A 15,648-nucleotide genomic window follows, 5' to 3' on the forward strand; every position below is an offset into this window, starting at 1 on the left:
TTCAGAGCTTGTACCTTATGTAGCAACTTGGAAGAAGGGGGGGTCAGTCTGTAGCTTGGTAATACGTACTTTTTTTTTCTTGTCAACAACTGATTGGGACCTCGAATGACTACAAATTAGTTTAGTGATGGGGCAACTGTCACAGATATCTTTGAATCAGTTGAAAATGAACAAGGTTGACAGGAACGTGAGAGTCTAATGAGTCCTTCAAATGGCTGATTTGCACTCAGTGGACAACTAGACAATAAGCAGTATGAATTATTGGAAATCAATACTTTGCTATGGAATTTCATTATGCTCCAATGCCTTCAGTTCATAGTATTTTATATTTTGATGGATTATCTGAAGCAAATGATCATCTAAGACACAGGGATTGATAAAACTCCCTTGTACAGTTTTAAATGTTGCTTTTGTCTTATTTTCATGAAGTAGGAATATTGATCTATTTTCATGTGCAATCTTAGTCTGTTTTAGAGTGGTAGATAAAACCAGTACTTTTAAATAAAATGTCCTGCAGATTTTTTTTGTATTTACTGCTTGGTTCCTAATCCATCATCTTTTGATGTTTTAGGAGACACAGAAAAGGGTCAAGCAAATCGAACCACTAAGAACAAGGACGCCCATGTCTGTGGCAGGTGCTGTGCTGAGTTCTTTGAATTATCAGATCTCCTGCAACACAAGAAGAATTGTACTAAAAATCAATTAGTTTTAATTGTGAATGAAAATCCAGCTTCTCCTTCTGAAACCTTCCCTCCTAGTTCCCCTTCTGATAATCCTGATGAACAGATGAATGACACAGTTAATAACACAGATCAAGTAGACTGCAGTGACCTTTCAGAGCATAACAAACTTGACAGGGAAGAATCCATGGATGTGGAGGCTTCCAGCATTAACAATAGCAGTAGCAGTTCCAAGAGTGTCAACAATAGTATTACAAGCAGTAACAGCTCCACAATGGGTACCTCAGCTGTAACAACCTCTCTACCTCACATAGGGGACCTGACAACATTAGGCAACTTTTCAGTGATAAATAGTAATGTAATAATTGAAAACCTGCAGAGTACAAAAGTGGCAGTAGCACAGTTCTCACAGGAAGCGAGATGTAACGGTGCATCGACCAGTAAACTCGCTGTACCTGCCCTGATGGAGCAGCTGTTGGCATTGCAGCAGCAGCAGATCCATCAGTTGCAACTGATTGAACAAATTCGTCACCAAATATTATTGTTGGCTACCCAAAATACAGACATGCCAACATCCAGCTCTTCTCAAGGTACTTTACGAACATCTGCCAACCCCTTGTCCACGTTAAGTTCCCATTTATCCCAGCAGCTGGCTGCAGCAGCTGGATTAGCACAAAGCCTTGCTAGTCAATCTGCCAGCATCAGTGGTGTGAAACAGCTACCCCCTATACAGCTACCTCAGAGCAACCCTGGCAACACTCTAATTCCATCCAATAGTGGCTCTTCTCCAAATATTAACATATTGGCAGCAGCAGTTACAACACCGTCCTCAGAAAAAGTGGCTTCAACTATTGGTGGCTCACAGCTCAACAACCCACCAGTATCAGCATCATCTTCACCAGCTTTTGCAATAAGCAGTTTATTAAGTCCTGCATCTAATCCACTTCTACCTCAGCCCGCCCCTAGTAACTCTGTTTTCTCCAGTCCCTTGTCCAATATTGGAACACCTGCAGAGGATTTAAACTCCTTGACTGCCTTGGCACAGCAAAGAAAAAGCAAGCCACCAAATGTAACTGCTTTTGAAGCAAAAAGTAATTCAGATGAGGCATTCTTCAAGCATAAATGCAGGTTCTGTGCTAAAGTGTTTGGGAGTGACAGTGCCTTGCAGATTCATTTGCGTTCTCACACTGGCGAGAGGCCATTTAAATGCAACATATGTGGAAACAGGTTCTCTACAAAGGGAAACTTAAAAGTCCACTTTCAGCGTCATAAAGAAAAATACCCTCATATTCAAATGAATCCGTACCCGGTGCCAGAGCATTTGGACAATATTCCTACAAGCACGGGTATTCCTTATGGGATGTCTATACCACCAGAGAAACCTGTCACGAGCTGGCTGGACAGCAAGCCAGTCCTCTCCACCCTAACAACTTCTGTTGGCCTGCCGCTCCCACCAACGATTCCAAGCTTGACCCCATTCATCAAAACTGAGGAGCCTCAGCCGATTCCCATTAGCCATCCTTCTGCTAGCCCTCCCTGCTCTGTCAAGAGCGACTCGGGAACAGCTGATCCCACATCAAAAATTTCCAATGGACTTTCTGATGAGGTAGAGTCTGGTGCTTTGCCTACCTCAAATGGCAAAATCGAAGAAAACCCTCAAAACACAAGCACCATCACTAACATGAGTAGCTCCGTGAGCTCACCGGCAGCAGACTCGGGCTCCAGCGGTGTCGCCACTTTTACAAATCCACTGATGCCTCTAATGTCAGAGCAATTTAAGGCAAAATTTCCATTTGGAGGACTATTGGATTCAACGCCAGCATCTGAAACATCAAAGTTGCAGCAACTGGTAGAAAACATTGACAAAAAGGCAACCGATCCTAACGAGTGCATCATTTGCCACCGAGTTCTCAGCTGCCAGAGCGCACTGAAAATGCATTACCGCACACACACCGGTGAGAGGCCATTTAAGTGTAAAATCTGTGGTCGTGCTTTCACTACTAAGGGCAACTTAAAGACTCATTACAGTGTCCACCGTGCCATGCCCCCGCTGAGAGTGCAACATTCGTGCCCAATCTGCCAGAAAAAATTCACCAACGCCGTTGTGCTACAGCAGCATATCCGAATGCACATGGGAGGGCAGATCCCCAACACCCCAGTGACAGAAAACTATCCTGAGTCAATGGAATCAGATACGGGATCTTTTGATGATAAGAATTTTGATGATATAGACAACTTCTCAGATGAGAATATGGAAGACTGTCCTGACAGCAGCGTGCCAGATACACCTAAATCTGTGGATGCATCACAAGACAGCTTGTCTTCTTCCCCTCTGCCCCTGGAAATGTCAAGTATTGCTGCTTTAGAAAATCAGATGAAGATGATCAATGCAGGACTTGCTGAACAACTTCAGGCGAGCTTAAAGTCAGTTGAAAATGGGTCAGTGGAAGGGGACGTTTTGACTAACGATTCGTCATCTGTCGGTGGTGATATGGAAAGCCAAAGTGCTGGAAGCCCTGCTGTCTCAGAGTCTACCTCTTCCATGCAGGCCTTGTCCCCATCCAACAGCACTAATGATTACCACAAGTCACCAAGTATTGAAGAGAAACCAGTAAGAGCTTTATCAAGTGAGTTTGCCAACGGTTTGTCTCCAACCCCTGCTAACAGTGGTGCTTTGGACTTGACGTCTAGTAACACTGATAAAATAATTAAAGAAGAGTCTCTGAGTATGCTCTTTCCTTTCAGAGATAGAGGTAAATTTAAAAACACTGCATGTGACATTTGTGGCAAAACATTTGCTTGTCAGAGTGCCTTGGACATTCATTACAGAAGTCATACCAAAGAGCGACCATTTATTTGCACAGTTTGCAATCGTGGCTTTTCCACAAAGGGTAATTTGAAGCAGCATATGTTGACACATCAGATGCGAGATCTACCATCACAACTTTTTGAGCCCAACTCCAGTATTGGCCCTAATCAGAACTCTTCAGTTATGCCTGCTAATACATTGTCATCGCTCATAAAGACTGAGGTGAACGGCTTTGTGCACGGCTCTCCTCAGGACAGTAAAGAAGCACCCTCTGGTCTTGTTTCTTCGGGGCCACTGTCCTCTGCCACATCCCCTGTGCTGCTCCCTGCTCTCCCCAGAAGAACTCCAAAACAGCACTACTGCAACACGTGTGGGAAAACATTTTCTTCTTCCAGTGCTCTGCAGATCCATGAAAGGACACACACTGGTGAGAAACCTTTTGCCTGCACTATATGTGGAAGAGCATTTACAACAAAAGGCAATCTGAAGGTACTTTTTCCTCTTGCTGCTCTTAGGCTTAATTTTCTCCTTCCTGGGGGTTTTCAGTTTTTTACGTCTGTTGATGTTGTAAGCAGTGGTACCTTTGGGTATCTGTGGTGTGACAGTGTGTTTAGTCAGCTCTGGTAGACCTAGGTGGCCTCTTGCTGAGTGCTCATGTTGGCGGCAGGTCTGAGGCATGAACTGTTTTGGCTTAATTAAAATTCATCTGCCAGCAAAGACTGTCTATGTAGAGTGTGAAACAGAACAGCCAAATGATGGTAAGGAGTATTAATTAACGGAGAAATGAGTTTTGTAACTCACACACCTCTTCAAGAGGTGAAAGGCTCTTGAATGTGCTGTTTTTCATATCTATCATGTAAGATGAGTGTTTAAAAAAACTATTAATATAATTCTGGAAGTAATGGGCATTACTTTAATTGATTATATAACTAACATTTCCTACTGATATGTGTTTAAAAAAGCAAATATACTTAAGTTTTAGAACACCAGTTGAGCACTTTACTGTGTACATTTTTCTGTTGACAGAGTATTTCTCTAGAGGTTGCTGCCAGTAATGTGAGGTGCATAATTACTTTCAGGCCATTCTGTCTATACAGGAGGCTCTCCAATGAGCAATCAGTAAAGGATACTTTCTGCCTGTCTGAAAAGGACGTTTATAGGGTAAAGGGTGTCAAATACAATACTTGCTATTGCAATGAAAGTGGACATAGCAATTCTAGCCCTGAAAGCAGCTATCTGCAATTGACAGAACAACACAAAGTCATTATAAACTAAATACATGTAATAAAAAAAAAGAGTAAGAAGCAATGCATTGTTGAGCAGCAGAACAGGGTATTGTGGGTAATGATGATGAGCTAATCCAGAAGTAGTTTATTTATTATTCCAGATGGGAAATAGAGCCCTGCATCCTCTACCTTTAATGCCATTCATTAGGTAACAAGACTGGACACATTCATGGACTCCTGCCTTCTCAGTGATCAAAATAAGTTTGAAATCCCTGTCAACCTCTATTTTTTGTTTGTTTGTTTCTCCCTTTCTTTCTTTCCAGGTTCACATGGGCACTCACATGTGGAACAGTACTCCTGCAAGACGAGGCAGACGACTTTCTGTAGATGGCCCCATGACATTTCTAGGAGGCAATCCTGTAAAGTTCCCAGAAATGTTTCAGAAGGATTTGGCTGCGCGGTCAGGGAATGGAGACCCATCCAGCTTCTGGAACCAGTATGCAGCTGCACTCTCCAATGGCTTGGCCATGAAGACCAACGAGATCTCTGTCATCCAGAATGGCGGCATCCCTCCAGCACCGGGAGGCCTGGGCAACGGGGGCAGCTCTCCCATCAGTGGCTTGACGGGAAGCCTGGAGAAGCTCCAGAATTCAGAACCCAATGCACCTCTAGCTGGTCTGGAGAAAATGGCAAGCAATGAAAATGGGACAAACTTCCGTTTTACGCGTTTCGTGGAAGACAACAAAGAAATTGTAACAAATTAGAAAAAGAACTCCATAAATAACATTCCTGCAAATAGTGCAACCTAGGGTTGCTTTTTTCAAGCTGCAGGCTACAACATTACAAAGACTTTGTTTTGTACCGTGTTCTACTTCTAGAATTCTAAGAGAGCTTATTTATTAGTGATATAACCTTGCTTTGCAAACAAATGCAAGCATTAACTTTGGTCTCCCGTATTTTGAACTAAATACTAATCGACTAGAGTGCTGTAAACTTGCTGTAACATTTATGGCAGTTGCAAGTCTGTTCTGCTAGGTGATCTTATTCTGGCATTAACTTATTTTCTATATCCAGTTTAACATGAACTCTGGTATTGATGCGATGCCTCAGTGATGCATTAGATCTCTAATAAAAATCTGTATATAAATGTACACTTTGATCCTGCTGGAAACTTTATCAGCAAACACATTGTTTAATTTTTCCAAACAAAATTAAAGAAAAGGACTGAGAGAATATAGACTGAACAGTGTGGGTCCTTTACACAGCTCAGTTTTTGATTTTTATTATAAAATTAAAACTGCTTTAATTTTTGTAGGTTTAACATTTTCCGTTTTGAACTGTTATTTGTATTGTGCTTTTTACTTGAGTCGTCTTAAATGTTAATACATTTCTGTACAGTAATAAGCACGCGGATTATTAGAGGAGATACTGAAGTGTTGTTTTGGTAGTTGAAACTGAGACGTAACATTTTGCCTTGTAGGTATATTCATTATAGAAAATGTGCTGGACTTTCACAATGCTGCTAAGTATGGCATCTTGAACAACTTCCGTGGACAACTGTAGATGCTCCTGTATATACAATAAGACATCACTTTCATTAAAATGTACATACGTTCCTTACAAGACCAAGCCCTACTCCTTGACCAAGGGAACAAGTATAGTGTTTGTTTATTTTGTATTAGGTATTGGGGGGGCAGGGGGAACCTTGGACTGTTACATGCACTTTCTCGGAAAGTTGAAAGGAAAAGAGGTCCAGTTTCTTTAACATTTAATACTTACTAACAGCAGAGATACTGTAATTTTACTCGAGTAATCAAATACATTTTTGCAACAGATAAAATTTGCTGTCTCTGTGTTTTTAAAGTGTACCTGTATTTAGTAATCATTTTGTATTATTTAGCCTTTCCCTTGGTTAACATGAACTGTCCAGGTTGTATGTGTGTGTTTATATTTGTAAGTATGGGTATACATATATGTATTGCATATTAATTGCTAGTATATTTTTCATACCCCCTAATAGTGGGAAATTTCTCCTTAACTATTCAACTCCTTCTCATAAAATTGTAGATATTTTGGCATTTTTAGTTTCTTAATTAAAAAAAATGCTGCTAGCAAAGACCTTATTGAGCCTAGGTAAGTTTCCTTTGAAGGAAATAATTTATTACATTTAAGGCTTGATTTGGTTCAAATGCTTTATATTTGATATTAATTTTATTTTATGAGATTGTATGTTTGTGGCATGCTTACGCTGCTATATCTGTGTTAAGATGCCCACTTGCAAGCCTCCGTATATTATATGGGGTTTATAACTTGATTGTAAAAAAAAACAAACAACCAAACAAAACCTAATTGCTTTGGCCTTGCACATGATTTGGCTTCCCTTAAACACCTGCAATGATTATTAACCTCAAATGAGTTTGTCAAACAGAATTCAGCCCAGTATTTTCACCCAGTAGAACTTTATCTCTTTACATCATTATTTAACAGAAACTAAATCAGATTGGCTGCCTTCAAAACCATCAACAGGCATAGCCAATTTTGTGTCCATGTGACTGTATATATATTTTTTTACTATTCCAAAATTCAGGTGTTTTGCATTATGGGATTTTCTTCAGTGTCACTGTGGGGGGAGTTGCCCAGCTTTTTAAACAAGAAGTGATCAGTTAGCTCTTCCCCCGGTAGCTTGAGTTGCAAATTGGGCATCAGAGAGTATTTAAAACTGAAGAGCTGGAGCGAGAAATACTCTTCTTGAGGAGTTTTCCCCTTCCTATGATTATGAATCCTGCATATTAACACTGTAGTCTGGATACCTCTTGGATTTCATGTCTTTAGGACTTTTCCTGTTCGAATGTGATGATTCACCTGGTACATGGTATGCATTTTTGTTAACATGTAAGTTGTACACTAGAGCCAGCTGGCTTGTCAATGTGAATATTTAAGAATTCCAAGTCACCTTTTGGTCTCAGAAAAAGGTAAATTAAAAGGATTTTGATGATTTTATCAATGAAATACTAACTAATTCTCCTTTTAAATTGAGTTGAGATTTGTGCAACAGAGAAATTGCCAGGGAAGGGCTAGCAGCCCCCAGCGCTCCGGGAGGGTTTGTTTCCTTTCCACGGCTTGAGTTTCATTAGTGCCTTTAACTCCAGCCCTCGGAACCTCTTCCCACGCGGAAGCGGAGTCTTTAGGTGCCGAGGGAAGCCGCTCCCGGGGCACCCGGACGCTCCTGCCGCTGGGTAACGTAACGCGCTTGGCTTTTTTTGAGGGGGAAGAAAACAAACAAAAAAAAGAAATAGGGATTTTCTTTCTCGTACCTTCGGGCCTTCCCCCGGCCCTCGTTCCCCGAGCGGAGTCCGCCCCGCGTTCACAGCGCACCCCCGGCTGGGCCGAGGGGGCGCCGGGGCCGCGGAGGCGCAGCTGCCCCAGGGGCTGCGCTCCCTCGCCCCAGCCCCGGCGCCCCTTGCGAGAGCCCACAGACCCTTTTCTCCCCCAGCCTTTCCGAAGCGTTTCCCTGAGGTGACGGGGTGTGCGGCGGGCGAGGTTCCCCGGGACACCCCTCGGGCCGGCGGGGCGGGGGTTCCCCGATGAGCTCGGGCGCTGCCCCGCCCGCCCCGGTGCCGCCGCTTCGCTCTGCGCTTCCCTCGCTGCCGTCGCGGAGGTTGGTGCCGGCGGGAGGAGCTGCCCGTGCCTCCCGCTGCGCGGAGGGTGCCCGGGCCGTTCTCCCCTCGCTGCCGAGCGGCTTTTCCGTTCCCTTCCTCCTGCCACCCTCGAACGGAGCTGCGGAGGCCGGGGACGCCGTCCCTGTGCCCGCAGGATGCGGTGCCAAGGGCCGGCTCGGGGCTCCCCGCCCCGTCAGGCGGAGCGCCCGGCTGGCTGCCTGCGAGGGAAGTGGGGGAAAGGGAAGGGGGGTGGAGGGGGGGGGGGATAATTTGCTCTGGAAACACGGAATGTTAAATTTCCCGTTACTCGACACCAGACCGTGGGGACGGAGGGAAGTTACCTCTCCCCAGGGCTGTCCTGGCAAGCGCACAAAGGTGCTCGCGTCGCCTCGCAGCTGGAGCCGCGCTACCTCGCTGCAATTACCCAGCGCAGCGTTTCCTATTCACAGACACTGAATTAATCCTTATTCAAGAATAGATTTTTTTTTCTGTTTTGTTTTCGCAGCCGCATTTTCCTCATTAGAAACAAAGTTTTCTTCCCCCTTTTCCCTCCTCCCCCTCCGTCTCGCCCATCACAATTTTATCATCCATTAAAATAAAGGGTGGGGTGGTATATTTTTTTCCTTTCTTTTAAGCGCCAACGATCGTTCATTTAATCATCCCGAGTAATTTTCTTCACCCAGAAACAGACGTGATTTATTTAAAAACTGGGCTGAGGTCGTGCGAAGCTTCCCCGCTTGGGAAGGGCCGGCGGCGGAGCGGCCGGAGGCGGCCGGCCCGTGCTGGCCGGGACACCGCAGGGCTGCCCCTCCCGCCGGGCACTGCTGCCAGCCCACAGCCCCGGAACTTGGGGTTTCCCCGAATGCCGTGGGGGGACGAGGAAGCGAGGACGCGGCGCTCGGCGGAGCGGGGAGCGCATCTCGGCCGGGGAGCAGCCCGGCGGGTGTCACTTCGCGGGGCAGACTGGGGAGGTGTTGGGGGACAGGCGGAATGAAAGGCTGTTAAAGGGCGTGAAGGGCTCACCCGAAAGGCCCACGATACCGGCGGAGAGGAGAGAGAGGATCGGGGCAGCACATGGGATGGGCAGGAATGAGGTTTCTGTATTGGCGAGGCAGGGGTGAGAAGGGAAGGGAAGCAGCAAACTGCCTGGCTTATTTCGGGTGCTGATGACGACCAAATCCCAAACGCTTTTCTCAGGGAAAAGTCAGTTGAATTTCCGTGTTTCTTCCGAGGCTGGGCTGTGGTTTGAGACTTAAGAACAGGTTGCAAGTTCTCCCAGCTGCAGCGAGCAACAAATGTCTCGATTTGTTCTTGCTTTGGAAAGAATATTTGCTGACTATCAAAATGCAACAGTTGCTCCTTGTTTTGACCTTTTCTGTGGGGCATGCTTCTTGCTTTTGAGAGTCCTGAAGTCACAAACTACCTGGCTGTGTCTTTGCAGGAGGCCAGTTTTACTTGGCAGGAGAAGGTGAGACTTTGTAACATGACAGTTGTTTTTTTGCTGTCTCCTTGCCAGTGTTCAGTAGCTCTCCAGGTTTGTTTCCCTGCCAGCTTTCAGTAGTTCTCCAGGTTTGTTTCTCTGTGGTCGGGTCTTGTTGGGGTTTTGGGGTTTTTTTTTGGTCTTTTTTTGTTTTTAAATCGAACTAGCATTTTTTTGTTTGGTTTCTTTCTCTCATGAATATGAGTTGACAGAAGTTAAAATAATGTTTTGCAAATAAGTGGGTAGAGTTATTTATAGCAGCTGGAAGCAATATGTCTCTTAACTGCTGAGTTGAAATATAATGACTTAAAGATTTCACCTACAACATGGTCTCTTATATAAATATGTATCTCTAGACAAAACGTTAAAGAGGAGTAGAGAGTTGGAAATATTAATAGGAAAGAACAGGAATAATAGAAAATTATGCAACTTCAGCTGAGAACAGAGTTACTGACAGCTGTGTTTATGATTTTCTGATTTGATATTTCTGGGTTTTACATCCAGGTTATAGTTAATATCGGAATGGTTATCCGGACTACTGTCAGTGGCCTAGGAGATGCCTGGAAGATGGTGAGCGCATGGTGATTCCTTCCTGGGAAGATCTCCTTGTTCCAGGGATGTGAGATACCAGGAGGCCCTGAACCACACACAGTGGCTGAAATATTTCACAGGTAAGTGAGATATAGGAATGTTAGTAATTAAAATGATGTTTCTGGCTCAAATTGTGTTTGTTTTTTTTTTTTGTCTTAGCACAAGTTTCTTCAGTTTCCATTTTATCTTCTGTTTTAATTTAGACATGTATTTTTGAATCCACAGACTAAATTTCTCAAGAGGAAAAATCTCTCAGTGATGTGGGAAGGGGAGCAGTAGAGTGAAAACAGGAGAGCAGGAAAGAGGAATTTTCTTTAGTGCTCAAGTCTGTCTAGCACTGTTGGAGCTGGTGAAGAACATGCACGAGGGTTGGAGTTGTTCTCTGCAATGCTCTGCGTGGTGGGCGAGGCCAGCATCTTGTATGTGGCAGACTCAGAGCAAACAGTGCACTGTGAGAACACCCGATACAGAGTTGTAGAGTAGGAAAGTGATGTCATTCTTCTTTCAATAATTAGTTAACCCAAACTGCAAGCTCTTCTTAACTTTCAGAAGTTATTGTCACTCTTGGAAAGAACTTCAAAATCGGGTTAGATGGACACTAAAAACATTTCCATGCCCACATTAGACTTGGTCACCTGTGGTAATAAGGAAGGTTCTCACTGGAATGATAAGCCCTGAAACTTCTAGTGTCATTTCATTTCAAAAGTAAGAAGTCTCTCCATGTTAGCAGACATTCACATCATCTGTACAGACAGCTCTCTTGACCAGTGCAGTGCTGAAGTGCAAAGGTCTATTTTCATTATTTAAAGGTCTTAAAAATGCAGCATCACAATGTCAGGTGGGTGTAGCAGAAGCCCTGCAGCACCTGGCATCAGGTGGTGCAACATGAGAACTATTTAGAATTGAATATGGAATGCAAAAAATTGAGTGGCCTGGCACACTGTAACAGATTTAACCCCACTAGTCACTATTTCTTTCTTTCTTTTCCCCCATCTTTTCCAAGGAAAATAATTTCAAAGTGAAGCCAGTGAAACTAACTCGATTAATAATATTAAGAATTTTTTCAAAGCAGTGCCTGTTTTGAAAATGAGTTTCCTTTAGCAGTGAATAATTTTAAATTGCTTTGCTTTATTTTCATCAGGATTTTAAAATGTCAGGTAATCCATAGTGAAGCTAACATTTGTTTAATATGTACAATAGCTAAGTGGATGTTCCATGCAAAATGTACATTCGTATGAACCCCTATCTGTCTGTGTGTTAGAGGATCCAGAGAATAGCAAACTACAGAGAGAGAGAGAGAGAACAGATTTCAAGGGTTTATATGTCTGTTTAGTTGTCTAGACTGAATACCAAGTCCTCTCAGCAACTTGTGTCAGCTGCTGCTGAGAACGGTGCTGTCTGGGATCGTAGGTCACTAGCTCGGTTGTGGGGAACCTTTAATACCAGCATAGGCCTCTAGTGCTGATGCATGTAAACTAAGTTAAACCTCTGTTAGTTAGCTGAGCTTATTTTGGCTTCTGACACTGGTGAATGCCTGAGTGCTGTACAGACAATTTCTGTAATGCCGTATGTGGCAGTTTTAAGGTGCTACTTTCTTTCCCTTTCAGTCCAGATGTTTATTCCTATCCACTGAGATTTCTCCCCCCTTCCATATTTGAATAGGTGGAATTTCTTATTTGGTGAACAAGACCTTAGGATAGGAAAGAGTCCAAACTGTACTAGGCAGGTTTGCAAAGCTTAAGATCATCTTACAAAAGGAGGTTGAGCTTATGTATCTGTGAGTCAGGCGGAAAAGAATTCATAAAGCTATAGCTTGTTTGAGCCAGAATTTCATGAGGTGTTACCTTCCAAACCAAGCCTCTTGAAGGGACAACTGTCTACAAAACAGACTTAGCTTGAAATACCACTGAAGGCATTTTTAAGACAGTATGTCTAATTTGCACTGAAGTGGAGGGAGAACACTCCGTAATTTGTCCTGTTGTGACAGAGCACAGCAGTAGCAGCTTAAAACACTGAGGTTATTACTGCAGCAGTCTCCTTACTGACATTAGATGGTCACCTAGAGTCAGAGTTACTTTTCTTACATGACTTATAGAAAAAGTAAACTGGGCTCCTGTGTTCTCTCCTGGATTTGAAGAAGTTATTAAACCAATTCTCTTTTGAAAGCTGTAAGCATTCATGCTGGTATCCTCAATAAAGCTGGGACACAAAAAAAAAGCAAACAAACCAGTCACAGTAGCATTCAATGCACTTAAACTTGGAGGAAATGAAAATCAATATTTGTCAAATAGAGGGAAAAGGTAAAATGGACTGAGGAAAAATGTCCGGCTTTCTTAAAAGCCATTAGTGAAAATGAAAAGTTGACAGCAATAGTGAAATTTAATTCCTGCACAGGATTTTGTTGTTTTCACTCTCTATCTACGATGTATGCACTGGCTTGATGCACACATATTCCTTTATTGTTAGTGCTGTTGAATGGAATTTATTACATTTTAATTATGAGTGATTTGGAACCTTGGAGGCTTATGTAAACGTTTTGCATGTGGTTAAAATGTGAGGGGATAATTTAGGAAGTGGAAGGTTCATCTGGTTCTGGACACATGTGACTTTGGCTAGTTGCTCTAATCTCTTGATGTGTTGTGTAAAATGATGCTAACAACAGTTCCTTACCTTTAATTTTTGCTTATTTTGGATATTTAGATAGGAAACTGTTCAGATTTAGATAGGAAACTGTTCAGACTGGTCTTTTACAATGTGTGTATATCATACATGGCTACTCTCTGGGAATATAAATGGTTGTAAAATAGCCAACACAAACCAGTTATTTTGCATTTCAGCATCTACCAGAACACCTGGAAGTGCTCTGCTGGTACCTCAATACATTATTTGCCACTTATTAGATGAAGTTTAAAAGTTAATCCTATATTATACATGCTTACATTTTTACTGTATTTGTATGATCAAAGCATCAGATTTTGAAAAAGGTCTCAAGAGGTACTGTATTTTTGCTGAACTGTCAGATGTAATCACAATCTTTTAAAATTTTCCTTGTAGACAAAATGCCCCTTTATCTTGGGAACAATACAAGGAAATAGTTGTTGCATTTGCTGCCTTGCAAACAAGTGCCTGTAGCCGATTTCCAATTTCAGTGATATTTATGTAGTGATAACTTTCAACCTGGACTCCAGGTAATGAGTTCTCTTTATATATTTCCCATATTTGAAAAAAACAGTAAAAAAAGTATGTGAAATTGTAAAAGTCATATTTAATCAGAAAAAAAAAATGCTGGATAATGTATAGTATGACAATTTAGGGCCAAACTTGTTGCCTGAGTGACTGTCTGGTTTGTTTGAGGGTAGTGTGTGAGGTAGGCAGGAAGATGTGAAAGGGCTCATGGCCAGTGTGTTGTATGGAGAGTTCATTGAAATAAAGTGTGAAAATTGGAGTCCTCTGCATGTGTTTTTGGTGCAAGTCTCCAATATTTTCTGATCCTCTTTTATTTTTTCCCCAGAGAGTATACATCTCCGTGTTCTATATGAATTGCAAGCACAGTAGTGCAGCCATGTGTTGAAAGGCAGCTATAGGTGTGACCATTGCCTGCTCTACTGTTGGGCCCTAGGAATGATATAAAGACAGGAAATATTTTTGGATCCTCTGGGAGATTTTTTCTGTTTGACCAATTTGATCTTTTTAACTTTAAATATGGCTTGAAAGGTTAACTCTGGGTTTTGTAACACTGTCCATACAAGTCAGCAATTTACACTTAGATGTTCTTGTCTGGTGGAGGAACAGAATGGAGTGAGTTTCATTTCACCAGGAATCTGAAGTAACCATCAACTAAAGCCTGAAGTCCTGGCTTTATCTACTGCTTATCTTGAAGGACTTACTTTTTAGTTGAAAATTAGATATTGACAACATTAACAACAAGAAGAACATGGCCAGCAATTTCCAACTCCCCAGCCCCCACCTCTTTTACAATTTGACCTAAATTTGAAACTTGTTTGATGGTTTATTTTGCTATTTCAATTTATATAACGCTCAATTTAAACCATGCCCAAGAATCATGATTTTTAGAAAGTGCTACTCTGGCTAATAGTCAAGCTGTTAAAAACGTGTTGACACAAAGTCACTTAAAATCATGGCCCAAGTCCCATGACAGTGGACAGTTATGAACTGACATCCTAAACAAACACACTGAGATCATCCCAGTGCCTCCTGTCTTGTCTGGCCAGCAGTTTCCCAAAAAAAGGTTTGTTTTTTTTTTTAATTGTTATCAAAGGAAAGTGATTAGTTTGTTGTATGATTACTCTTTATGTACACAAGCAACGGGGACCATGTGCTGACAGAGCCATGAGGCAGTCAGGCACCTGTAGCTGACAGGTGGGGAGATGGAAGCAGTATACTCTTAGCTCTTTGTAGAGGGCCAAATCTAGGCTGCTGCATTTCCAAATAACATTTTTGGGAGATTTGACCTTAGGCAAATGAAATTACTATACAGCTAATTACTGCAGAATGCTCTGAAGTAGCAGGGATTCCTGTGATGATGTGATCTGTCTCTCTTCAGGATTAGTAGTTGTCTCTTGTCTTCCACCCCCTCATTTCTTTCTTTCTTTCTCTCTCAGGGGTTAAGGCTCTGTGTAATGTTGACAGTTACTGGAAAGGGTTCTAACAGCAGTAGAACTGGTGAAAGACAAGACTATTTATAGAAAACAATAAAGTAAAAATAAATGTAAGATTAAATATCAGTAGCTACCAGCTGTAGCACCTCTTTTCCCACTGCTGTTAAGTAGTAAAATCAAAGCATAATTTGGAAAGGATCCCTGCTGGAATTGGAGTAACCAGTTCATTCTGCATGCCAAAGGGAAGTTGAGATGTTCATTTACAGGATAGCATTTCCTCAGCTTCTGCAGAACCAGCCCCCAGCTGGGATTAGAAGTTCACATGCTGTAGGAAGTGAGATTTTTCTGACTGGGTGTAAAACTAAGCTTTTGGGGTCTTGTGGTGAGTGGACATTTAGAGTCTTTCCAGTGCCACCATAACTATCTAAAATGATGGGATGGACATGCATCTGTGAGGACAGATCTCCAGGACAGGAGACTTTGAAATGGCTGAGGTGCAGTGAAATGGCTCAGTCCACCCTGTCAATGTTCATAGTATAAGAAATGATGTGCAGAGAAGCTTTTGGCTACAGCAGTGGCAACCA

General features: G+C 42.6%; 1 protein-coding gene and 1 long non-coding RNA gene across 6 annotated transcripts in view; both read left to right on the plus strand.

Annotated features, from left to right (window-relative positions):
- The window catches only part of SALL1 (spalt like transcription factor 1), a 17,703-nt gene extending 10,653 nt beyond the window's left edge, over positions 1-7,050 (plus strand). For all 4 annotated transcript variants that reach the window (XM_027685027.1, XM_027685025.1, XM_027685024.1 and 1 more), the window contains exons 3-4: positions 572-3,978; positions 5,039-7,050. In XM_027685027.1, coding sequence (XP_027540828.1) covers positions 572-3,978; positions 5,039-5,479 — 3,848 coding nt within the window. In that variant the 3' untranslated portion in view covers positions 5,480-7,050. The remainder of the gene's footprint in view (positions 1-571; positions 3,979-5,038) is intronic.
- Positions 7,051-7,739: 689 nt separating this feature from the next.
- The window catches only part of LOC113968462, a 100,542-nt gene continuing 92,633 nt past the window's right edge, over positions 7,740-15,648 (plus strand). Inside the window, exons 1-2 of one of the 2 annotated variants that reach the window (XR_003534521.1) lie at positions 7,740-7,951; positions 10,359-10,525. This is a non-coding gene — a long non-coding RNA (uncharacterized LOC113968462). Of the gene's footprint in view, positions 7,952-9,295; positions 9,843-10,358; positions 10,526-15,648 lie in introns of those variants that run through there. The other variant, XR_003534520.1, reaches the window with a different exon arrangement.

This window comes from Neopelma chrysocephalum, unplaced genomic scaffold, assembly GCF_003984885.1.
Source record: "Neopelma chrysocephalum unplaced genomic scaffold, ASM398488v2 Primary Assembly neopelma1_68, whole genome shotgun sequence".
NCBI lineage: Eukaryota > Metazoa > Chordata > Aves > Passeriformes > Pipridae > Neopelma > Neopelma chrysocephalum.